Source organism: Pelophylax lessonae (genome assembly GCF_965119305.1).
Source record: "Pelophylax lessonae genome assembly, chromosome: 5".
NCBI lineage: Eukaryota > Metazoa > Chordata > Amphibia > Anura > Ranidae > Pelophylax > Pelophylax lessonae.
In genome coordinates, this window is record NC_138772.1 from 237,706,490 (window position 1) to 237,733,162 (window position 26,673).

The 26,673-nt window shown below is 44.2% G+C and overlaps 2 protein-coding genes across 2 annotated transcripts in view; both read right to left on the reverse strand.

Moving 5' to 3' along the window:
• Positions 1-26,673, reverse strand: part of ADCY2 (adenylate cyclase 2) — a gene marked incomplete at both ends in the record, with an annotated part of 1,451,075 nt that overhangs the window by 610,283 nt on the left and 814,119 nt on the right. The window contains one exon of the mRNA XM_082258935.1: positions 25,155-25,235. Within this exon, the coding sequence (XP_082115061.1) occupies positions 25,155-25,235 (81 nt within the window). The remainder of the gene's footprint in view (positions 1-25,154; positions 25,236-26,673) is intronic.
• LOC309555594 (E3 SUMO-protein ligase ZBED1-like) lies at positions 13,101-13,985 on the reverse strand (the record flags this gene model as incomplete). Its single annotated transcript, XM_082257647.1, has 2 exons — positions 13,101-13,559; positions 13,770-13,985. The coding sequence occupies 2 exons, from the start codon at positions 13,983-13,985 to the stop codon at positions 13,101-13,103; spliced, it is 675 nt and encodes a 224-aa protein (XP_082113773.1).

Sequence of the window (26,673 nt, forward strand, 5' to 3'; positions counted from 1 at the left end):
CTAAAGGACTATATTGATGAAAGCTTGAAAAAGGGGTTCATTCGCCCTTCCACCTCTCCGGCCGGAGCGGGCATTTTCTTTGTTGAGAAGAAGGATCATTCCCTTCGACCTTGTGTCGACTACCGTGAACTTAACAAAGTCACAATAAAGAACCGGTACCCCTTACCCTTGGTACCCGAACTTTTTCAAAAACTCAGATCAGCAACGATCTTTACAAAACTGGATCTTCGAGGAGCGTATAACTTGGTCCGCATACGGGCCGGGGATGAATGGAAGACGGCATTTCGTACCCGATTTGGGCACTTTGAATACCTGGTGATGCCCTTCGGTCTGTGTAATGCACCTGCTACATTTCAGCATTTTGTCAATGATATTTTTCGAGACTTTTTAGACCTTTTTGTTATTGTCTATCTGGACGACATTTTGATATTCTCTTCTTCTTTGGAGATTCACAGGGAACATGTAAGGAAGGTGCTAACTCGTCTTCGACAACATGGTCTATACGCCAAACCAGAGAAGTGTGAGTTTGAGCGGTTGAGCATCCAGTTCCTGGGACTGATAATTTCTACCGGAGGCATAGAGATGGACCCTCAGAAGGTTGCTGCGATTCTAGACTGGCCTGCTCCCACTGATAAAAAAGGAATCCAACGTTTCATTGGTTTTGCAAACTTCTATCGAAGATTCATTAGAGGATTTTCAACCATCATTTTCCCTATTACCCAATTAACCAAACAGGGCAACAGGTTCTCCTGGACTGCTGAGGCCCAGTCTGCCTTTGAAAACCTCAAACAATTATTCACGTCAGCATCCATTCTTAAGCATCCTGACCCGGTTCTACCATATGTCCTGGAGGTTGATGCCTCAGAAACGGCAGTAGGGGCAGTACTCTCCCAGCGCCAAGGAACCAAGGGCCTTCTGCATCCAGTTGCATTTTTTTCCCGTAAACTCTCTCCAGCCGAGAGGAATTACGATGTAGGGGATCGTGAACTCCTAGCGATTAAGGCAGCATTGGAGGAGTGGAGATATCTTCTGGAAGGGGCAGCTCATCCTATTCTTATTTTTACAGATCATAAAAACCTGGAATACTTAAGGACAGCAAAACGCCTGAGGCCACGTCAAGCTAGGTGGGCATTGTTCTTTGCGAGATTCTGCTTTCACATAACCTACAGACCTGGGTCAAAAAATACTAAACCAGATGCCCTATCCCGAATGTTCGCAGAATCTGAAGAAGCTGATCTCCCGGACACCATTCTATCTCCCGGAAACTTCCTCCTGTTGCAGGAAGACTTAATTTCTCGAATCAAGCAGGCTTCTGTAGGAATTCCCTTGCTCCCTGAGACACCTTTACAAACCAGGGATGGTCTATTATGGCACCAGGACAAGATCTTTGTACCAGAAGGTGTACGCATTTCTGTTCTGAACCTGTGCCATGACCATGCGTTGGCAGGACATTTTGGGGCCAGCAAAACAGCCGAATTAGTACTCCGTACATTTTGGTGGCCCCATTTACAGGAAGACTGTAGGAAATATGTGGGGGCATGCACCACATGTATCCGGAACAAAAGCAGCAGGACGAAAGCATGGGGTTTGCTCAAACCACTGCCCATCCCAGACAGACCTTGGAAAATGGTGTCAATGGACTTTATAGTGGAACTTCCCCCTTTCTGAGGGGTGTACAGCCATTTTTGTAGTCGTCGACCGGCTCTCTAAAATGGCACACTTTTTACCCATGAAAGGCACCCCTTCTGCGTTGGAAACAGCACAAGTGTTCATTAAAGAAATTGTGAGGCTTCATGGAGTCCCGAATAATATTGTATCTGATCGAGGGGTACAATTCACCTCAAGATTCTGGAAAGCTCTATCTGAGGCCCTGAAGATTGAGTTATCCTTTTCCTCAGCCTACCATCCTCAAACAAATGGACAGACGGAAAGGACGAACCAGACTCTGGAACAATACTTACGGTGCTTTTCCTCCTTCTCTCAAGATGACTGGGTAAAACTGCTGCCATTAGCCGAGTTTGCATATAACAATACTAAACACTCAGCTACCCAGCAAGCTCCTTTTTTTGCTAACTATGGTTTTCATCCATCTTTTCTACCCAATTCTATCCCTGAATGTCCCGTTCCAGCTGTGATGGAAACAGTAACCTTCCTCGAGGCTAACAATAAATTGTTACAGGAAGCAATTACCAAGGCACAGGAATACAGTAAAAGAAACTTTGACAAGAAAAGACGTGGGGAGTTAATCCTGGAACCTGGCGATCAGGTATGGTTATCCACAGTTAACCTGAAATTAGCCTGTCCTTCAAGGAAGTTGGGACCTAAATTTGTAGGACCATTCCCAGTAAAAAGAAGAATTAACAACGTAGCCTATGAATTGGAACTACCAGCTTCCTTTAAAATCCACCCGGTTTTTCATGTCACCCTGCTAAAACCCGCCACCCCTGATCCTTTTCCTGAGCGAAATACAGGTCCCCCCGAGCCAGTAATTGTGGACGGTGAAGAGGAATTTGGGGTCGAGGCAATTATGGGTTGCAGGAAAAGGAGGAATCAGGTACAGTACCTGATTAAGTGGAAGGGGTATGGTCCCGAGGACAATTCCTGGGAACCTGAAGAAAACATCCATGCCAAAAGACTCATACAGGCTTTCAACCGGGCCCATCCAGCAAGAATGGCCCAGTTGGGCATCCGGAGGCTGCCCATTGGGGGGGGGGCATGTCAGGAAAGCTCTGGCAGAGGATTAGTTAAACCCACAGGCTAATCCTGGCTCCACCCTTCTCATCAAGGAACAGCATTATTTAAGCTGGATCAGAACACAGGTTCAGTGCTGTCTCGTCTTCAGCTTCCCCTGTTTGTTCCTGCATCTGCTACCTGTCTCCTGTGAAATACCAACCCGGCTTGCTTTTGACCACCCCTGCCTTCTGCCTGCATCGACCCCGGCTTGACCTTGACCATCCTTCTGCTCCAACGATTTAATCTGATCTGCTCTTCCTGTGTATGACCTGGCTTGTTTAACTCTGCTTACTTTCAGTTCCTGGAAGCTCCCAGTCACACCCGCTGCCTTCTCTCCACTGGAGTTCTGTGGCCACCTGACATCCTACTCTGCTATTAACCAGCACCAGCACGCCATCAGGCACTCGTGCGACTTTGTACTCCTGCGCCTCCTGTTTACACTACCAGGGGCCCCGAGTCAGAGGTGTAAGAGAGGCCTTCCTCAGCATATTCAGGCTCCACCCGCCAGGTACGTGATACCCTGCTTTGGTACTTTCGTCCATAGACTGCTTCCTCCAGTCTGAACATATCAGATATTATAGCTGCAATATACAAGACTAGCCAACAATAACTTGTAGTATAAAATTGGAACACTTTATTTGACAAACTCACACAGAATACATACCCCACAGGAGGACACTCCCCTCCTGATCATATTACCCTAACAATACAAACTGCACACAGGAATATAATTACCATAGCTAAACATTAAGTTAATTAAACTAGCCACCTGGAAATCAGGGATCTCATTCCAGGTCAGACTTGCCGGCATCAAGCTCATGAAGTACAATACACATTATTACAATTGTAAACACATCCCCTAGCAGACAATAGGTGAGTTAATTAGCGCAATTTACAATACAAACAGTGATCTCCCCCCTCTAGCAACTACTAGCTAACAATGATATAATTAATGTGCTAATTAACTCAGCACTTAAACCAGCCTGGTTGGCTGAACTGTCGGCAATAAGGCTAAAACATAGTACATTATACATTATCCTAAGAATAAACACAGAACAACTTATTAAACAGGCAATAGCAGGAAACCCCAGTAGCAGACTATCAGGTTCCTACCTACAATTGTTTATGAGGCAAAGCTAATTAAATGTTCCATCATTCTGATTAGACATATGCCGGTTTTCGGTAATTCGATATATCGCGGTATTGCATACCCACGGTATTGTTATTGTGGCATTTTTAAAATACCGAGTTTCCCTGCTCCTCAAGTCTGCCTGACTTTAGAATTGATACATTTTCAGTGAGCTGGATGACTCACACACTCAGTAGTTCACTCACTCAATAGAAACAGCTCTGGTAATATGATCCTAGAGTGAGAGACTTAGCTCCTCCCTGTAACCAATCAGACGGCTCCCACTCAGCACACACCCACATGCTTTTTCCAGGGCTCAGACACAGAAACACTGCTAATACAAGCAAGTTTCAGCAGATAGAATTAGATAGATAGATAGATAGAATTAGATAGATATTATATATATATATATATATATATATATATATATATATATATTTATATATAGATAGATAGAGATTTTCATACATACATACATACATGGGCATAGCAGCATATCATATATATATATATATACACACACACACACACGCATAGCAGCCCACATTACATTATTATATAGCCATCAAGGAGTGTCTGGCCTACCTGGTGATGACTGGTCCTGGCGCTCTGATCCGATGGCCTGGTCTTTAAAGGGGCAAATCCTTGCGGTCCAGAAGTGGTTAAACCTGCAGGAGGACCGGTGTTTTTATCTATTAATGACTTTACTATTGCTTTAGGCCTGGTTCACATGTATGCGGGTTGGGGCACCACATTTGCACAGGCATAGCAGCCCATTGATTTGAATGGGCTTGAGCTGCTATGCCTGCGTTTTCGGCTGAAAAAAGGTGCATGCAGAATTTAAAAAAATGCAGTGGCCATGAAATCCATCCTTCTTTTGCACCATGCGACTTACCTGCCGTTGCTGCACACGCAAACTGTGTTTTTAAATGCCGTGCCCACGTATACAAAAAACGCAGAAAGCTTGCCAGAGCAGGAACTGCAGGTAAGTCGCATGGTGCAAAAGCAGGATGGATTTCAAGGCCACTGAATTTAAAAAAAATGCTGCATGCACCTTTTTTCTGCGGAAAATGAGGGCATAGCAGCCCGTTCAAATCAATGGGCTGCTATGCCTGTGCAAATGTGGGCCGTCAACCCACATACATGTGAACCAGGCCTAAAGCAATAGTAAAGTAATTTATAAATAACAACACCTCCTTCAGGTTTAACCACTTCTTGACCACAAGGAATTGCCCTCTTAATGACCAGGCCATCAGATCTGAGCCGAGCGCCAGGACCAGTTATCACCAGTTAGGCCAGACACTGCTTGATGACCTATTTTAGGCCTGGTTCACAGAGTCTGTACTGACTGACTATATAATAATGTGCATAAGTGAACCAAAGCCCCTAAATTCAGCAATGAAATTCAAGTGAGGTAGAAATTTAATAATTTAAATTTAATAATTGAATACCGTGATAATACCGTATACCGTGGCAAAACCTTAATCAATTAATCGCAGCATGAAAATCTGATACCGTCACAAGCCTAATTCTGATACAGTGGAGGTAATGTAACATAGAATTCTTGAAGGGTATTGTGGATAAATAATACTGTCCCATTTGAAGTAATCCAAACCATATTCTCAGTGTTCATTAAGTAGTTGTCCATCAATTTAATCGGTCACCCTGTGCCCCTAATTGACACAGGGTGACTTACACATAAGAGGGACCTGGGGAGCTAAGACAGGGATTTCCCAACCTCTCTAAGGTAAGCTGTGTTATTATTATTATTATAGAGGAATTATATAGCGCCAACAGTTTGCGCAGCGCTTTACAATGTGAGGGAAGACAATACAGTTACAATACAATTCAACAGGAGGAACTAGAGGGTCCTTTTCGTTAGAGATTACAATCTAGAAGGGAGGGTCAAGTGAAACAAAAGGCAAAAACCGTGGGGGAAGGGCTGATGGAGAAAATGGAGGTAGATTTATGTATATTTAGGTATATTTAGGTATGTAAGGTAGGTATATTTAGGTAGGCAAGTGACTCCCATCATATCTCTCCCCTTTCGGAAGACTAACGTAGGGGGAGACCCCAGACGGGTTGACTTCTAAGTTAGTTCGTAGTTCCAGTCCCCCAAACAAATTGTCTCAAACAGAGCATTACTTACCCAGCCAACCTCTGCCTCTCTCATAGAATATACCCGCTGCTGGGGAGAAGTGCGGACCAGCCCTTCTCCCTGGAGAACTTTTAGCCACTGGAGAGAAGACAGGATGGATGGACTCACTCTGTCATGCTGTTGGGGATCTGGGCCAACTTTCCAGCATAAGAAAACAAAAAAGGGTGCACCGACCTAGCGCATTATCCTCAATAGTATGGCTTTATTTATAAGTCATAAAATGGCTACTCACAAACAGAAGTTAAAAATGATCATATCAGACTCAATTGCTTGAGTGTCAGGAATAGTCCTTGTCCATAGTCCTGTTGAGATGACGGCTGACGCGTTTCAAGCCTTAGCCTCTTCCATAGAGCCACTGTGTCATGACCTACTCACAAGTTTAAAGGCTATTTAAACTTGTGAGCAGGTCATGACACAGTGGCTCTGAGGAAGAGGCTAAGCCTCGAAACGAGTCAGCCGTCATCTCAACAGGACTATTCCTCACACTCAAGCGATTGAGTCTGATGTGATCATTTTTAACTTCTGTTTGTGAGTAGCCATTTTATGATTTATTAATAAAGCCATACTATTGAGGATAATGCGCTAGGTCGGTGCGCCCTTTTTTGTTTTCTTTTGTTTGTAGTACTGTTGGACTACCCCAGTCCTTTAGGGCAGCAAGACTCTAGCCATCCGAGTCGCCATATGTGAGTCCCATGGGAAGTGTGGTCGGGGAGCTTGGATTCTAAGCGCAGGAGAAAGGTGGCCATATCGTCCCTGGGGTATATAAGTGGAGACCGTCATCCCATTCACAACCACAGGAAATCCATCTTTTGTTAGTTGAGAGCAGAGTGAGCTCACATAGGTAGACAACCTGATTTACATTCTTGGCCGCAGGAAATGGTTGACATCAGTAGGTGTGGAGCAGAGGTCGTTGACTCTCAGTTCAGCTGCCAGCGCTTCAGCTGGGTGCAGAAGCTTTACTTCATCAGCTTGTCGCTGGGGAGAGGGGCCAACTGCCCCAGCTCCCTGGAACTCTGCACTTGTTGTCGGTGCTGGGCAGGGATTGGTAGCACTCTGCCCTGTTGCCAGCGCTTCTGCTGAGGACTCCATTTAATCTGCTCCGGCTAACTGTTGGGGAGGGAGAACAACTTCCTCCACTCCCAGACTGTGGATCTCTCGCTAAGGAGGAAGGACGATCACCTTCTCTTCCGAACTGTGTATTTGCTGTTGGAGAGATGAGCTGGTAGCTCCATCTCCCATATCCCCATCTGGCTGCTGGGAGGACCTTTCTCTGGTACGGTCTCCTAGGTGCACGGATCCTGGCTTGAAAGGGAAGACAGTTTCCCCAACTCTGGCTGCTTATTGGGGAGGGAGGACGACAACCTCCTCTCCCTTCTCCCCTGGAACCTGATCTGCTGCTGGGAAGGGACCATCTCCTTTTCATCCTGGGCCTCTGGAACTGCTGCAGGTGTGGGGCAGAGGTCTTGGACCCTCTTTCCAGTTGTCAGCGCTTCAGCTTTGGGGACAGCAATCTCTGGAGCTTCCGCTGCCAATTCTGGGGCGTTCTGCTGAACGTGTTCTAGCAGTTCCCTGTATGCCCTTTCCATCTGTAAGGCTCTCCCACAGCAATCCAGGGTCGTCAGAATCATATCCTTCCAGAGAGTATTCTGTTGTCTCTCCTAAATATTCTTGCTCTGCATGCCATTGCAGAGCCTGATAAATTTTGTCCAGCTCTATCTCTTGCTGGACCAGCCTGTCCAACTCGAACACCCATTGCTCCTGTGGCCGCTCTCCCAGGAATGGCATCCGCAACTCCAGGTATTGATCTGAAGACACAGTCCTGGTGATTACTGAAAGAGCGATCCGCAACAGCCCCTGGAACGCTGATGCTAGATCCATATCTCCAATGGGGTGATCGGAGTCTGCTATCTCAATCTTGGATTCTGGTGGTGGTTTGGAAGTGTTCACAAGAAGGAAGCACTGTCCCACCACTTGCCACCAATGTGACGGAACAGTTCAGCACCCTGCTTTGGTGCTTCCCTCCATACACCGCTTCCTCCAGTCTGAACATAGATATCAGAAATTATAGCCACAATATACAAGACTAGCTGACAACAGATGGTATAAAACTGGAACACTTTATTTGACAAACTCACACAGAATATTTACCCTACAGGAGGACATCCCCTTCTGATCATAATACTCTAACAAATCAAACTGCACACAATAATATAATAACCATAGCTAAATATTAAGTTAATTAAACTAAAAACCTGGACAATCAGGGATCTCATTCCAGGTCAGACTTGCCATAATTGAGCTCATGAAGTACAATACACATTATTACAAGTGTAATCACATTCCCTAGCAGACAATAGGTGAGTTAATTAGCACAATTAAGAATACAAACTGTGATCTCCCCTCTCTAGCAACTACTAGCTGACAATGATATAATTAACATGCTAATTAACTCAGCACTTAAACCAGCCTGGGTGGCTGAACTGCTAGGAAACAAGGCTAAAACAGAGTACATTACCCATTATCCTAAGAAAAAACACAGAACACCTTATTAAACAGACAATAGCAAGAGATCCTAGTAGCAGACTGTCTGGCTCCTACCTACAAAAGTCTATGAGACAAAGCTCATACAATGTTCCATCATTCTGATACAGTGGAATTAATGTATCATAGATTTCTTGAGTGATATTGTGGATAAATATTACTGTTCCATTTGAAGTAATCCAAACCGTATTCTCAGTGTTCATTAAGTAGTTGTCCATCATTTTCTCGGCCACCCTGTAACTCTAATAGACACATGGTGACTTACACATAAGAGGGACCTGGAGAGCTGAGACAGGGATTTCCCAACCTCTCTAAGGTAAGCTGTGTTCCACAGCCCCCCCCCCCAACCAAAGTGACTCCTGTCACAGGGGGTATTTGTACTTTCCTGGCTTGTTAGTGTCTCAAGAAATGAGATAGGCGGTCAGTAGGGCTGAGCTTTGAGTTCGAGTCAAAGGTAAGTTCGACTCAAACATCGACCGTTCGTCGAATGATGAGCAAATGTGCTTCTTCGTGGGAAATTCGAGTTTTCCATAATGCACTGCAAACACCGTGCATGCAGCGCGTTATGTGATTGGCCAAAGCATGCACCCTGACCTCATGCTTTGGCCAATCAAATGATCTCTACCATGATTGGACTAAAGGCAGACTGCCTTTAGCCAATCATGGCTCAGGGGCCAAGTACATGCCCCACTTTACATTAAGGCTGCTCGCGCAGCCACAGCGTGTAGTGTCATTGTGCGGGCAATGAGACAGGGATAGGCACGCGATTGAGGCTGGTAGAGAGTATTTTTTTTTGAAGTTTGTAAGACAGTGCAGAGACAATGCTAGCACTGTAGGGAGGGCCAGGTATGTGTGTGAGGTAGGGAGAGATTTCTTTCTTTACATCATAATAGACAGTGCAGCACCAGTGAGTAAGTAGCAGTGTAGGGAGGGCCAGATACCTGTGTGAGGTAGGGAGAGATTTCTTTCTTTACATCAGATACCAGTCAGAGCATTGTTCATTGGTCATTTGTGGAACATTCTATAATATTCACAGACCTATTTGTTACATAGTTACATAGTAGTTGAGGTTGAATAAAGACAATAGTCCATCCAGTTCAACCTGTGTAGGTGTGTGTGGCTGTAATCATCTCTCATACCCCTGAATGTTCTGATCATTGAGATGTACGTCCAAGAGGCTTTTGAAAGCAACCATACTTCCCACAGAAACCACCTCTTGTGGTAGAGAATTCTACAATCCTGTAGCCCTAACAGTAAAGAACCCCCTGCGTTGCCTGAGGTTAAAACACTTCTCCTCTAATCGCATTGTATGCCCTCGAGTCCTCATGCAATCCTTTCGACTGAATAGCTTTTTTTCTATGCTGAGATCATCATTGAGGTATTTATAAATTGCTATCATGTCCCCTCTCAGGCGTCTCTTCTCCAGGGAGAATAAATCAAGCGATTGCAGACGCTCTTCATAATTAAGGTCCTCCAATCCCCTAATTTGTTTAGTTGCCCTTCTCTGGACTCTCTCCAGCTCCAACACATCCCTCCTGAGGACTGGCAACCAGAACTGGACAGAATACTCCAGATGCGGTCGGACCAGAGTTTTATTAAGTGGTAGGACTATAGTTTTATCTCTGGAATACATCCCTTTCTTTATGCATGCTAATATTCTGCCGGCTTTGGCAGCTGCCGCTTGACATTGCATGCTATTGCTTAGTCTATCCTCTACCAAGACTCCCAGATCTTTCTCCCTTTTTGATTCCCCCAAAGGTCCCCCCCCAAAAGTGTATTGTGCTTTTATGTTTTTAGTTCCCAAGTGCAAAACCTTACACTTCTCCACATTAAACCTCATTTGCCATGTCGTTGCCCACTCTGTTATTTTGTCCAGGTTATTCTGTAGGATATCTGCTTCATGCTGTGCAGTTATTGCCCTGTCAAATTTTGTGTCATCTGCAAAAACTGATATAGAACTACTGATCCCATCCACAATGCTGTTTATGAATAAATTGAACAGGGTTGAACCCAGGACTGAGCCTTGGGGGACCCCACTTACCCCCTAAGACCAGTCTGAGTATACGCTATTTATTACTACCCTTTGGACATTCCCTTTTAGCCAGTTCCGTATCCAAGAGCAAACCTTGCGGTCAATGCCTGCAGACCTTATTTTATAAATTAAGCGCTTGTGGGGAACTGTATCAAACGCCTTAGCGAAATCCAGGTACACCACATCCACTGGTCTCACCCTATCTAGCTCACCTCCTCGTAGAATGTTAAGAGATTGGTTTGACAAGAACGAACATTTGTAAACCTGTGCAGATTACTGCTGTTGTTGTCTTTAGCAAACTCTACGATATAGTCCCTTATCATCCCCTCCAGAAGTTTACATACTATTGATGTCAGACAGAAAGGCCTATAATTTCCCGGGACATGCCTCTGCCCTTTTTTGAATATCGGTATCACGTTAGCTTTCCTCCAATCCCCTGGTACATTTCCTGTCATAATACTGTCAGCAAAGATCAGGAACAGTGGTCTAGATATAGTCTTACTAAGTTCTTTGAGTACTCTCGGATGTACGCCATCCGGGCCTGGTGATTTATTTGTGTTAATTTTATCCAGCCTTTCCCTGATTTCACCCTCTGTTAGCCATAGCGGCAAGTCCTGTGTATTACTACTAACCATACAGTCATGGTCAGTGTACCCCTCCTTTTCCTGTGTAAAGACTGAGGAGAAAAAAGCGTTCAGCACGGTTGCTTTTTCAGTGTCCTCTGTAACCATTAGGGCTGCGCATCTTCACTTACCTCACGATTCGATGCGATTACGATTATTAGGGTCGCGATTCGATACGATTCGATTCCGCGATGCATCACGATGTATCACGATTACTGCCCAATGCCCATGCCCAGCCCACTGCCCAATGGTTTTCAAAACTTTATCAAAAAAAACAAACAATCAAGCAGTCACAAATAAAAGAATCCTTTTTATTTTCATTTGCTTCAAAGGACACTTTCCTGGACCCTGTCATGGCCTGCAAGCCCTGCATACTTTAGTGCACTTGCACTGCAAACATATAGGAAGGTCTGAAAATGCAAACAGCATAGCAGAGACAGACAACAACACTAGTATTTTACTAGAAGTAACAGTAAAATTAGTAAAAAACTGTAGTAGTGCAGTTTACTGCTTCATGAAAGAAAATATTAATATAAGCCAGGCCTACCACCATTTAAAGTACAACTAAAGGCAAAACTTTTTGGATTTTGGATAAAGTTTGGCCTATAGTTGTACTTTAAAGGCAAGCCAAGATAGAAGAAGCCAGCCAGCTATCCAGCCAGCCAAGCTAATATTCTTGTGAAAATGGTCATCATAAATTCCCACAAAACATTATATATAAATCCTTTTATGTGAATATGCATTGCAATAAATTCCAGGTGTGCCATAACCTGTCCTCTACAAAACAGAGCACTTCTTGACTAGTAGCAAACATCAAGGGTGAACCTGGCAATAGTGCACTGCTGCATAACTTCCATGTTCACCGTGATGTTTGTTTCCCTCTGCAACTGCCAGTCAACTCAAGTGAGTTGATGGATTGGCTGCTAGAGGGGAGTTACAAATATAAGCTTAAGCTTAAATAATTATCAATTCACTTATGTGAATGGACCATTTTTGAAAACAAGCCATTCTCCATCTCTCCAGTGCCAGAAAAGCTGTAAAAAATATAAAATGTTCCAGGTTCACTGCGATTGTGTTTGCCCCTGCCATTGCCAGTCAACTAAACACAGTGTGTGTGTGTCGTGACTCGTGACAACTCAAAAGCTTATACGCAGCCTCAGCATCAACTCAACACACACACACACTATGTGTGTGTGTGTGTTGAGTTAATGCTAGAGCTGTGTTAGAAGCTCTTGAGTTGTCATGACAGTCAGTCAGTCAGTCACGTTACAGAAAGAAAACTTTACCTGCACTGCACTGCACTGAGCAGCACTCTACCATGTCGATTACATCTGTAACTGAAGCCAAGCTAGCCAACAAGCCACCATTAGAGGAAGGAAAATCCTTGAGAGAATAAATTGTAAACTGAAGCTTAACCTTGAGGAAATCCTATGGGGGTCACATTCACAAACTCACAAATATAGTATATTACACAAGAATCCACAATTGGTTTATTTATTTGTGATCCAATAAGATAAGATTTACTCGAGGTTAAGCTTCAAATGTACAAGTTATTTCTCTCAATGATTTTCCTTCCTATAATGCTGCACCGTGGCTGGCTTGGTGTCAGTCAGTTGTCTAGAAGAAAATACACTTTAATATTATTTATTTGGTTGAGGGTTAAATGAACCCCTGCCTACTTGCCTAGACACTTTTAGTGTGAAGCAACGGAACGGATTATGGATTGGAAATGGACACATTGGACAGGACAATCTTTAAAAGCAAACCATCAGTGCTATAAAGCTATAAAACAAGACTGGTGATGTGACTGACTGGTGACTGGCGGCAGACTGAATTAGTAATTACTAATTCATTAAAAACATGAATTAGTAATTATTTCAGTGCTTAGCATTTGGGAACATGTAGGTTTTTCTGTAAGAACACTAGATGATCCACATGCTCAGGTTTCAGACTGCTTCTTTTCGCTGTTATAACATCTCCTGCAGTAGAGAAAACCCGCTCTGCAGATACACTTGTACCTGGGATACACAAGTATTGCTTTGACAGCTGAGAGAGGAGGGGGAATATGACCTCATGCTCACGCCACCATTTCAAAGGGTCCTCAGTGAGAGGCAGAGGTGGGGCTTTACAATATTTTTCCATTTCGTCTTCTGCCTTGGCATAGGGGGTCTTAGGTTCTATTGCACCATCAGTGAAAGACTGCCCCAGCAAAGTCATGAGCAGCAATGTTGTGGCCTTTTTTTTGGGAGGAGAATGGCTGTCCTCAATGGGTGTTGTTTCTTCTTCCACAGTTGCTTTTTCCCTAGGCACTTCATCCACATTTGTCCTTCTATTAGATGTAATCTGTGTGTTTGAACAAAAGATAATAGTATAAGAAGAGCTGAACTGACTAAGAGTGTGATTCATTGATGAGGTGTGGGAAACTGCACGGTAATCCATACCATACAGTTCCACTTCCCACACCGCATCAGTGAATCAGGGCATGTTATTACACAACACAATGTAGCTGAGCTTCTAGCTGTCTGGGAGGAAACATGATGAAATTCTAATTACCTCCAAAGATGCAGCCTCCTCAGTCACTCCTCTGTATATCTCCGATCTCTCCTCCTCTGTGAGAATAAAAGGCAGTCCTTTAAAGCGAGGATCCAGTGCAGAGGCTGTATGAAGGATCTTCTTCTCTGCCTCACTGCTGTACCTCTTCAGGAGATCTGTTTTGATGGCATTCTTGATCTCATGGGTTATGGGTGTGTCTCCCATGGTGTCTGCCATGCTCTGGAGCAGTTGTGCATTTAGAGGGGCAGAGATCAGACTCTCCTTTTCTGACTTCTGGAGACAGCAAGGTGGCGCAAACTGCAGGTTGTTGTTCTAAGAACCTCTCGACCATGTCATATGCGCTGTTCCATCTTGTTGGCACATCAGTTATTAGCTTATGATTCTTCAGGCCCAGACATTTCTGTTTCTCTTTTAGACAGTGGCTTGCTCTAGTGCTGCGATGGAAGAATGTGGATATTCGTCGCACTCTGGCGAGAAGCCTGGAGAGGTTGGAGAGTTTGGCCCCTTTCAGTGCCCGCTGACATGCAAGATTGAGTGTATGGGCAAAACTTTAACATGAGGAAATTTACCAACTTGAGCTGCAACTGTCATGTTCGCCGCGTTGTCGGTCACAAGCACTACAGATTTATCAGACAGCTGCCATTCTTCCACGACACGAGACAGTAGCTCTGCCAGATGAGCACCTGTGTGAGACTCATAAATGGCTCTTGTTTGCAACACATGTGACAAGACCTGCCAGTCCTTAGTAACGTAATGTGCTGTTATTGTAACATAGGATTCTGTTGTGACTGAAGTCCATGAATCACACATTATTGCGACTCGACTGGCTTGGTTCATTGACGCAAGTACCTGAGCTTTGGTGTCGTGGTAGAGTGCAGGTATAACGTTTTCTGTAAAGTGACTGCGTGATGGGATCTTATAACGTGGCTCTAGCGTCTTCACAAGGTAGCAAAACCAGGCGTTGTCCACAACTGAGTAAGGCCGTAGGTCCTTGGCGATGAAAGCTGCCACAGCTTTGGTTAGTTTCTTCCCTTTTTCTGAGTTGGGCGGATAAGTTGACAGTATGGCATCAATTCTTGGCTGATCTGGGTCTAGCAGTCTTTCCTTGGCAGTGGTGGCACTGCTGGTGGCGACAGGTGTTACTAACTCAGAGTGAAAACGGCTAACATGGTTTCTCAAGTTCGTAGTATTCCCTAGGTATTTAATTTTTGTGTGACAGGCTTTACATACGGTGTGTGTCTTGTCCAACTCATGCTTCCCTGTGTGTTCGTAAAATCCGAAATGTGCCCAGATGTTTGCTCTTAAAACGCTAGGTGCATTTTTTATCTCTCGATCTTTTTCTCCTTCTGCCATTACCACCATACTACCACGTACACGTATGTGACGGAGACGGATGACGTAAGTTGCCAAACTCTGTCAGTGTTTAAAAAAAAAAAATACCACTTGTAAACTAAGCCGCAACAAGTCAACCAAGCAACATCTTTCATAAAATATGACTGTCTGTCTGTCTGTCAGACTCCCTCTTATGCATGCACTGAGGCAAAACCCCCGGGGCCCCCCCTTACCCCACAGCTGCCTGTGACAGTGACAGTGACACTGACAGAGACCCCCCCTCCCCCCACAGCTGAGCTGACAGCCGGACACACTGACAGAGACCTGGATGTCCCACTGTCCCACACCTTCCCCAATCCCCCACAGCACTGACAAACACTGAGTGAGTCCCCCCCTTGCCCAGACCCCCACAGCTGACACTGACAGAGACCCCCAGGCCCCCACTGACACTCAGAGAGAGCCCCCCTGGCTGCCAGACTGCCACAGCAGAACAGTACCCCCGGGCCCCGACCGACCGTCCCCTGTCCCAGCCCCCCCCATCAGACATCCCGGGAAATTATAGGCCTGTCAGTTTGACATCAATAGTATGTAAACTTCTGGAGGGGATGATAAGGGACTATATCGTAGAGTTTGCTAAAGACAACAACATCATCAGCAGTAATCAGCACGGGTTTACAAATGGGCGTTCTTGTCAAACCAATCTCTTAGCATTCTACGAGGAGGTGAGCTGTGAGCTAGATAGGGGGAGACCAGTGGATGTGGTGTACTTGGATTTCGCTAAGGCGTTTGATACAGTTCCCCACAAGCGCTTAATTTATAAAATAAGGTCTGCAGGTATCGACAGCAGAGTTTGCTCTTGGATACGGAATTGGCTTAAAGGGCGTGTCCAAAGGGTGGTAATAAACAGCGCATATTCAGACTGGTCTGAGGTTGTAAGCGGGGTGCCCCAGGGCTCAGTCCTGGGACCAACCTTGTTCAATTTATTCATAAACAGCATTGAGGACGGGATCAGTAGTGCGTTATCAGTTTTTGCAGATGACACAAAATTGGCCAGGGCAATAACTGCACAGCATGAAGCAGATATCCTACAGAATGACCTGGACAAAATTACAGAGTGGGCAACGACATGGTAAATGAGGTTTAACGTGGAGAAGTGTAAGGTTTTGCACTTGGGGACTAAAAACATAAAAACACAATACACGTTAGGAGGGGAACCCTTGGGGGAATCAAAAATGTAGAAGGATCTGGGAGTCTTGGTTGATGATAGATTAGGCAACAGCATGCAATGTCAAGCGGCAGCTGCCAAAGCCAGCAGAATATTAGCATGCATAAAGAAAGGGATGTATTCCAGAGATAAGACTATAATCCTTCCACTTTATAAAACTCTGGTCCGACCGCATCTGGAGTATTCTGTCCAGTTCTGGTCGCCAGTCCTCAGGAGGGATGTGTTGGAGCTGGAGAGAGTCCAGAGAAGGGCAACTAAACTAATTAGGGGGTTGGAGGACCTTGACTATGAAGAGCGTCTACAATCGCTCGATTTATTCTCCCTGGAGAAGAGACGTCTGAGGGGGGACATGATAGCAATTTATAAATATCTTAATGGGGATCCCAGCTTAGAAAAAAAGCTGTTCATTCGAAGGGATTGCATGAGGACTCGAGGGCATACAATGCGATTAGAGGAGAAGCGTTTTAACCTCAGGCAACGTGGGGGGTTCTTTACTGTTAGGGCTACAAGATTGTGGAATTCTCTACCACAAGAGGTGGTTTCTGCGGGTAGTATGGTGGCTTTCAAAAGACTCTTAGACTTACATCTCAAGGATCAGAACATTCAGGGGTATGTGAGATGATTACAGCCACACACACCTACACAGGTTGAACTGGATGGACTGTTGTCTTTATTCAACCTCATCTACTATATGTAACTATGTAACATCCCCCAGAGATACAGACGAGACCCCCATGAATGTCATGATTATACAATTATTTGTTCGGACTAGTACATACCTGCTGCTGTGTGACTGTGTGGGTTGTTGTGCACTGCATTGCAGAGGAGGACAGGTGCTGTGCTGCTCTGTGGCGGGCGGCTGGCGTCACTGGCAGTGGCGGCGGCTGGGCCTGGGACGGTCGGCTACGGTGAGGCTGGCGGCGCTGGCTGGCTGCAATGGGGACGCACTTGGGGCTCCTCGCTCCTGTGCTGTGGAGTGTGGACTGGCTTCTGGCTTGTGGCTTGGCTGGCTGGCTTCTTGGCTGCAAGGCCGCAGGTGGGACGCCGATACACGTGGGGAATGTCTTGCTGCGCCTCGGCCCGGGTCAAAGAGACGGAAGGGGAGGGGCGGAGCCTTTTTATTAAGCTCCCGCCACTAACCCACCAATCCGCTGCCGATCTTGTGACTTTTTCTCCCTTTGCGCGATAGGGCGTGGCCGCGGCTGATGACGTCATTTCCTAATCGATTATGTCGGCAACCCGCATCGATGCAGAATCGCGAAGGGTCGAATCGCGATGCATCGATCTTTCGATTATATTCAGCAGCCCTAGTAACCATCATCCCATCATCATTAATTATGTGTGCAATATGCTCTGCCCTAGTTTTTTGCTGTTGATCTATTTAAAGAATTTCTTTGGGTTCTTTTTACTATCCTCCGGTATTTGTCTCTCAAAGTTGATTTTAGCCATTTTGATTTCGTATTTACTTTTCTTATTTGCCTCCTTGTATTGCTTGGAAAGCCGATACTGTGCCTTCTGATTTATATTTCTTGAAGGCCAATTTTTTTTTACCCCTAACAAGTTTTTTAATATTAGGGTTTAGCCAGCCAGGTTTGGCTTGGTCTCTTCTAAATGTATTTCCCATAGGAATGCACTGCGAGATGCATTTATTTAATATGTTCCTAAAGCATTCCCATTTTCCTCTGTGGTCAGTGTTCCTAAGGTTTGGTCCCAGTTTACCCTTTCCACCATTGAGCACAATTTGGGAAAGTTTGCCCTTCTGAAGTTTAGGGTTCTTATGTTCCCCTCTTGCCTTTGATTATAGATCACTTCAGATATCAGTCAGAGTATTCATTGGTCAGTTGTGGAACATTCTATAATATTCACAGACCTATTTGATTATAGATCACTTCAGATATCAGTAAGTGCTGGTCCACATATGTGCAGCTGCGTAGATCGCATGTAATTCGGAGCGCACTGCTCCTTCATTACATGCGAACTCCTGTGCGGATGCGAATTCAGCCATACACTTTGTATGGCTGCAATTCGCACTGCACCCGCACCAAAGACGCACAGGAGGCATTTTTTCAGCCGCATCAGGATCGGATCGCACAGTGGTTCACATTTGTGCGATCCGATCCTGTGAGAACTTTCAGATCGCACTGCGATATGCGATCAAACTGGGGGTGTCATTAACATTTAATTGACACCCCCTGCGTATCGCATATGGCAGTATGAACTGCCTCTTGTGCGGATGAGATGCGGTAACAGGCTGCGAATTCGCAGCCTTCCCGTATCGCACAAGTGTGAACCGGCCTTAAGAGTATTCTTTGGTCAGTTGTGGAACATTCTATAATATTCACAGACCTATTTGATTAAAGATCTCTTCAGATACCAGTCAGAGTATTCATTGGTCAGTTGTGGAACATTCTATAATATTCACAGACCTATTTGATTATAGATCACTTCAGATATCAGTCAGAGTATTCATTGGTCAGTTGTGGAACATTCTATAATATTCACAGACCTATTTGATTATAGATCACTTCAGATATCAGTCAGAGTATTCATTGGTCAGTTGTGGTACATTCTATAATATTCACAGACCTATTTGTTTATAGATCACTTCAGATATCAGTCAGAGTATTCATTGGTCAGTTGTGGAACATTCTATAATATTCACAGACCTATTGGATTATCGATCCCTTTAGATATCAGTCAGAGTATTCATTGGTCAGTTGTGGAACATTCTACAATATTCACAGACCTATTTGATTATAGATCACTTCAGATATAATTCAGAGTATTCATTGGTCAGTTGTGAAACATTCTATAGATCACAGATCATCCATCTATAGGATTATGGATTACATCAGATATCAGTGAGAGTATTGTTAATCGGTTACTTGCGTACATCTATAACCACCACAGCTCATCTATAGGGCTATCAATTGCATCATATCAGGTCATTGAGTATGTATTGGTCAGTTGCATATACTCTATATTGATCTGTATCAACATTATGTCCGAATGGCCGACAAGGAGAGGCCGACGCTCACAGGCCACAAAAAGAGGGCAAGCAGCCTGTCTGTCTGTTGTGAAAAGTGGTGGTCACAGTTGACATAATGCATCCTCTGCAGGGGGGGGGAACGCCTGTCCTTTATTTCTGGTGCTGCCCGTGCTATTCAGCCACAACATGTGGAAGAGTTGGTGGAGTGGATTAATAAGCTGTCCTCATCCTCCTCTTCCTCTGACACCCACGCTCCCAGAAGTTTGCCTTCCACCACAGCTGCCATAGCGGCCCGTTCCACAGGCTTTTTCTCCACAGCTACTCCTTCAGTTGCCTCACCATCATGCATGGAGGAGTCACCTGCACTATTTGATCATAGTGTCAGTGACATGCTCCTGGAGGATGCGTCAGCAATTTGAAAGCTGTGATGTTGGTTCCCAGGTTGATGAAGGGAATAATGTGAGCCTAGAGAGAGTGGATGACAACGATGGACAAGAAACCAGTAGTCATGTTGCCACAGCTGAAGCATATTGCCAAGTTTGCTCCAGTGACGAGGAGGGAGGGGATTATGAGGTCACTGACTGTACTTGGGTGCCTGACAGGATAGAGGAGAAGGGGGGGATGATAAGGACGCACAACTCCAACGAGGCAGGATGTGCTCCAGTGGCCGCCATAGCAGTAGCCAATCTATTGCCTCACAGCACAGAGCTTCACAGGTGCAGGTTGCTGCAAAATTCCCATGGACTCCAAAAGTTCATTAGTGTGGGCTTTTTTCAGCATCTGTGCAGTAGACCGCAGCGTTGCTGTTTGTAATATCTGTTTTAAAGTGGATCAAGCATGGCCAGAACACCAGCCGCTTGGGCACCACATGCTTGACAAGGCATATGACGACCTGCCATGCAGTCCATTGGCAACAGCACCTGAAAGAGGCACCAGATCAAAACAAGCATACATTGGCACAGAGACTTGCACCCAATCTGCTAGCAGTACACCACCTCTTGATTTGAGCAGCAGGCAAATTTCACTACCCCAGTATTTGAACCGTAGAAAGAAATACTGTCCCAGCCATCACATGCTCCGCTTCTTAATGCTAGCTTGGCCGAATTGCTAGCATTACAGCTGCTGCCTTTTCATCTGGTAGACTCGGCTCCCTTTTGCGAATTTGTGGAATGTGCTGCACCACAGTGGCAGGTCCCAAAAAGGCATTTCTTTTTGCGTAAGGCCATTCCGGCTCTCTACCGTCATGTGGAAGGTAGTGTTTTGGCCTCATTGGAAAAAGCGGTCAGCAGGAAGGTGCACATTACTGCTGACTCTTGGTCCAGCAGGCATGAACAGGGACGTTACATTTCTTTCACCGCGCACTGGGTAACTCTGCTGGCAGCTGGGAAGGATGTAGGACAGGATTCGGTATTGCAGCTTGTTTTGCCTCACGCCTCCCAAAAGCTGATGCTGGTTCTGCCACATCTGGCTACTCCACCATCACCTCCTCCTCCCCATCCTCCTCCATGTCCTCTTCTGCTCAATCGTCCTCTGTAGCAGCAGTGCTGCCTAAGCGTTCAAGGGGCTATTCAAGCAGTCAGGCTAAAAGATGCCATGCTGTGGTTAAGTTGGTCTGTCTAGGGGATAGGGGTCACACCGGTGCAGAGATTCTGTCAGCTCTGCAGGGGCAGACTCAGAGATGGTTGACGCCACGACAGCTTGAGCCAGGAATGGTTGTATGCGATAATGGCACCACCTTCTCTCTGTTCTCCGACAGGGACACTTGACACATGTTCCATGCTTGGCACATGTTCTGAATCTGGTGGTGTAGCGTTTCTTGAGCAGATACCCAGGCTTCCATGCTTGATTTCCCCGAAACCACAGGAGTTGTAGGTGGTTGGGGAGACTTTGCTCCTGCTGACAATGTCATCCTTAGTGACCCAGAGGACTCAGAAGCTCATGGCTCCACCAACGTACATTGCATGGGCTCCCTGAGTCTGCAAAGCCTGTGAAAGGACCCAGAGGATTCACGCTATCAAGGAGAGGGATAATTACTGGTTGGCAACCCTTCTTGATCCGCATTACAAGGGTAAAGTTGCAGAGCTCATCCAGCCTTCGCAGAGGGAGCAGAGGATGAAACATCTTGAGGAGGCCTGAAAAAAAAATTGTGTACCGCCTTTCCAGACACTGGGAGGTCAACATTCTCTGGACATGTTTCTGAGGCAACGTTCAGCCAAAGGAGGATCGGTGGAGAAGGTAGCCGGCTGACCGATGCCTTTAAACAGTTCTTTTGTCCTCAGCAGCACCCAGGGCTGTTAGGTTTAAGCAACCATCAGCAGCGTCTCCATCATATGGTGCATGATTATCTAAGCGCAAAAGCAGACTTGGAGACCTTTCCAGCTGCGCATCCACTGGCTTACTGGGTCTTGAGGATGGACCACTGGCCAGAACTTGCTCAATATGCAATGGAGCTACTGGCCTGACTTGCTTCCAGTGTGCTTTCTGAACAGACGTTCAGTGCTGCTCGAGTTTTTGTGACAGACAAAAGAGTGCGTCTATCCACAGACTCTATTGACCAGCTGACTTTTATCAAAATGAACCACTCCTGGATCAACAAGAGCTATCAGGCCCCTGATGCTGATGTAACTGATTGAATTTGCTAGGGGTCTGAAATCCCTTGAAGATTGCATATGCTGCCTATCCTATTCCTCTACCTTTATTCTGCTAGCTTCCAACAATGTTTTTGGTTTAGATCACTACCAACCCCCAAGGCCTAATTTTTCTGCACTTGTATGACAGGTGCATACAATTTAAATGTTGTATGTCATTTTTAACAGCAGGCCCTGTCCCTGTGCCTTGCTAACTGTGAGGGTTTATGGTGTTCAGGCACCACAAACACCAAAGGCCCAATTTTTGGCACCTGTGTAGTACATGCAATTTCAAATTTGCATGGAATTCTTACCAGCAGGTCCTGTTTCTGCACCCAGCAAGAGTAATTGCAAGGCCTTGGTTATGGTGTTCAGGCACCACCTACAGCAAAGGCCCAATTTTTGGCACTTATATAGGACATGCAATTTCAAATTTGTATGAAATTCTTACCAGCAGGTCCCGTTGCTGCTCCCAGCAACAGTAACTGCAAGGCCTTGGTTACGGTGTTCAGGCACCACCTACGGCAAAGGCCCAATTTTTGGCACTTGTATAGTACATGCAATTTCAAATTTGTATGGAATTCTTACCAGCAGGTCCCGTTCCTGCTCCCAGCAACAGTAACTGCGAGGGTTTGGTTGCGGTGTTCAGGCACTACCTACGGCAAAGGCCTAATTTTTGGCACTTGTATAGCACATGCAATTTCAAATTTGCATGGAATTCTTACCAGCAGGTCCTGCTTGTGCTCCCAGCAAGACTAACTGCGAGGCCTTGGTTGCGGTGTTTAGGCACCACCTACGGCAAAGGCCCAATTTTTGGCACTTGTATAGCACATGCAATTTCAAATTTGTATGGAATTCTTACCAGCAGGTCCTACTCCTGCACCCAGCAAGAGTAATTGTGAGGGCTTAGTTACGGTGTTCAGGCACCACATACGGCAAAGGCCCAATTTTTAGCACTTGTATAGCACATGCAATTTCAAATTTGTATGGAATTCTTACCAGCAGGTCCCGTTCCTGAAACCAGCAAGAGTAACTGTGAGACCTTGGTTACAGTGTTCAGGCATCACCAACAGCAAAGGCCCAATTTTTGGGCACCTGTATGACAAGTACATGTAATTTCAAATTTGTATGTATTTTTTAGCAGCAGAGCCCGTTCCTGTGCCCAGCAAGAGTAACTGCGAGTGTTTACGGTGTTCAGGCACCACCAACAAACAAGGCCCAATTTTTCTGCACCCGTATGACAAGTACATGCGATTTGAAATTTGTATGTATATTTGTATATGACATTTTTTGCTTTAGAAATGTCAGTATTGCTGCAGCAGGCTACATACATCGTAGAGATGCACTACTTTACAGGCACATTCAGGGGACCCTCCAGGCATGATATTTGAAGGAATTTTTCATTTTTATAGTTTCACTTTAAACCTCATTAAAATCAGTAAATAAATGCTCCTTTAAAAACGATTATTTTTAAAAACTTTTTTTTCATTGCTACATGTTCCCCAGGTCAGGACCTGGACCCCCATACACTTTTTTGGGGCAATAACTTGCATTTAAGCCTTCAAAATGAGGCAGCTTGATTTTCGAGGTTTAAGTCCATTAGACTTCAATGTGGTTCATTTGTTCGAACAAACCTTTCCTCTGTTCGCGGTTGTTCGGCTCATCACTAGCTGTCAGTACATCAGGTGTGATCAGGCGTGATCAATTTTCAATGGTTGCCACCACCATAGCTTGTAAACTCTATACCTTCACCAAGACCAAATAATATACACTTATTTGGGTTATTTTTACCAAAGAAATGTAGCAGTATAATTTTTGGCCAAAATGTATGAAAAAAAATACAAATTTACAAAATGTATAAACAGAAACAAAAAAAATGCATTTTTTTTTTTTACAAAATGTTCTTTTTTTTTTTCATTTATAGCGCAAAAGAAAACCCAAGTGGCATTTGAATATCACCAAAAGAAAGCTCTGTTTGTATGAAAAAAAGGACAAATATTTCATATGGAAACAGTTTTGCATGATTGAGTAATTGTCATTCATGTAAATGTGAGATCACTGAAAGCTAAAAATTGTCCTGGTTAGGAATGGAGTTTAGTTGCCTAGTGGGCAAGTGGTTAAAGGTCAGGGTTGTTATAATGGACTCTGTGAACAGCATGCGTTCCTGTTAAAAAAAAAAAAAAAAAGAAACAGGTGGTGGCAGCAATTTTGTGTGTGTACAGGGTAACTGTGGAATTGACCAACCCCAGTATCAATTACTCTCAGTCTGCTGGCATGAAGACCAGTGTTTGTAAGTGCAATTCCTCTGTTATGTCATTATATTTTCAGATTTGGCCTTACTACCCTAGAAGTGAGGTTGTTATCTTTTTTTCCCATAATTCAGGGCCAGGTGAAAAGCAGCGAAACCCAGGAGACAAACCCAGAAGCAAGGCAAAAAAATCAGGTGCTGATGAAGCAGAATGAGAACCACCAGAAGGTTAAATCAGTACAGACCTACCCAGCAATCACCCTCTAGACCTATCCAACCACATCCCAAAGGCCTAGGTCTAATATGGACAGCTGTGTGAATGTATAAACAAATGATATCTCTAATGGCAGACAGCTAATCTAACAAATCTCTTAAATAACCTTTTAGTAAAGTATTATTGGGTGTATTTTAACAAGCCACTAACATAATGTGTACATACAGTAGCAACAATCTGCACCCAATCGGATGTACTAAATTACTCTGGCCACCTTCCCTGCTGTGATAAGGTTACGCTCCACTTACCATCCATGTGTGGTCTTTCTCCTACATGGACAGAGAGAACAATAAAAGCATCTTTTTTAATAGGGTAGTGAACCTTTAGAACCTCTGTCAAGTATTTACCGCTCTATAACTATATGTAACATTTCCCTTCATTCCCTGACCTAAAGACAGGTGTGGTTCGACAATAAAAAAAAAGTATACATATATATATATATATATATATATATATATATATATATATTTTATATATATATATATATATATATTTATATATATATACATACTGCTTATTTGATTTTCACAAACAAGATTAAGGGCATACTGTAAATGTGGATATTTTCCTGCAGTAAGGACATTAGAGTGTAAGCCCCTTTGGTGCATTGACTAATGCAAATGGTCTACGTAGACAGTAAAGTACTGTTAAAAAAGAGGGTAATATGTAAATGAGTTAAATAATACTTACTTTTGAGCATTTATCCCATCAATAGTTTGAATCATCCGTGCATTTAGCTCCTGTTCAAACTTTTTTCTCTGTGATGATGGTCTTAAAGCAAAAAAAATATATATAAATGGTAGTTATATATTCATTTCACTTACTGCACCCTGCAGGGAGCAGCCTGCAGCAGGAAGGCAAAATACAGACATTTACAATTTATTATGATTTATTAAAAACAACTTGTGAGACCTTTCTTAATGTAACAAATGTTTCAGATATATTGGCACATTTGATATTCCTTAGCACACAACAAGCAGGTTTCTGTTTCATTTACATTATATTTCCAGTTCCACTTAACATGGTTTTTATATAGAGATAAACAATATATTCCAGAAAGTTTATGATTAAAACTAGGGTTGAGCGAACCCGGACTGTATTGCTCGGGATCGTACCGGACTTTTGGGTGTTCGGTACCGAGACACGGACCCGAACATTTTACTGTATATTCGGGATACAGTCCGTTGTTCGGTAATCTTATTTCATGTTTTGGCATGGTTTTAATGTTTTGGCGCGGTTTTAATGGCGCGGTTTCAACAACACAACAATCAACAAGCGTTTAACTAGTGTGCCCTTAGAAGCCATCACAGCCATGCCATTAGTAGGCCAGTGCAGCATGTGACCCAGCCTCTATATAAGCTGGAGTGACATAGCGCCGCACGTCACTCTGCTCTAACTACTGTAGGGAGAGGTTCCTGATGCTGCTGAGGGAGAGATTATTGTAGGGGCAGGCTGGAGATTGCTTTCAGGGAAAGAATAGGAAGAATCTTATTTAATCAGACAGCGATCTACATCAATTTTATTGTGTGGGGGTGCAGTGCACAATTTTTTTGCCCTGACCTGAGCCCAGTGAGGAGGAGGGAGAAAAAAAAAAAAACTTTTATCAGTCTGTTAGGTGGGCGGCGTGCGGCGTGTAGCAGCCATGTAATGCAAGCTCAGTGCATATGTGTCTGCTTAATATGAATTTAAAAAAAAAAAAATTTCCCTTCATATTTTACAGTAAAATACAGTGTTTAGACACTGCTGTTCTAATCTGTTATTCAAAAATCAACAATTTAAGGGGAAAAAATTATTTTTCAGGTTTTCATTCAAATGGGTTTGTTTTACTCAATAGCGGAATAGAACAACAACAGTATCCAACCTGTTAGGTGTGCGGCGTGTAGCAGCCATGTAATGCAAGCTCTGTGCATATGTGTCTGCTTAATATGGATTTAAAAAAAAAAAAAAAACGTTTTTCCTTCATATTTTACTGTGACATACAGTGCTAGACACTGCTCTTCTAATCTGCTATTCAAAAATCAACAATTTAAGGGGAAAAAAATTATTTTTCAGGTTTTCATTCAAATGGGTTTTCTTTTACTCAATAGCAGAATAGAACAACAACAGTATCCAACCTGTTAGGTGTGCGGCGTGTAGCAGCCATGTAATGCAAGCTCTGTGCATATGTGTCTGCTTAATATGGATTTAAAAAAGAAAACATTTTTCCTTC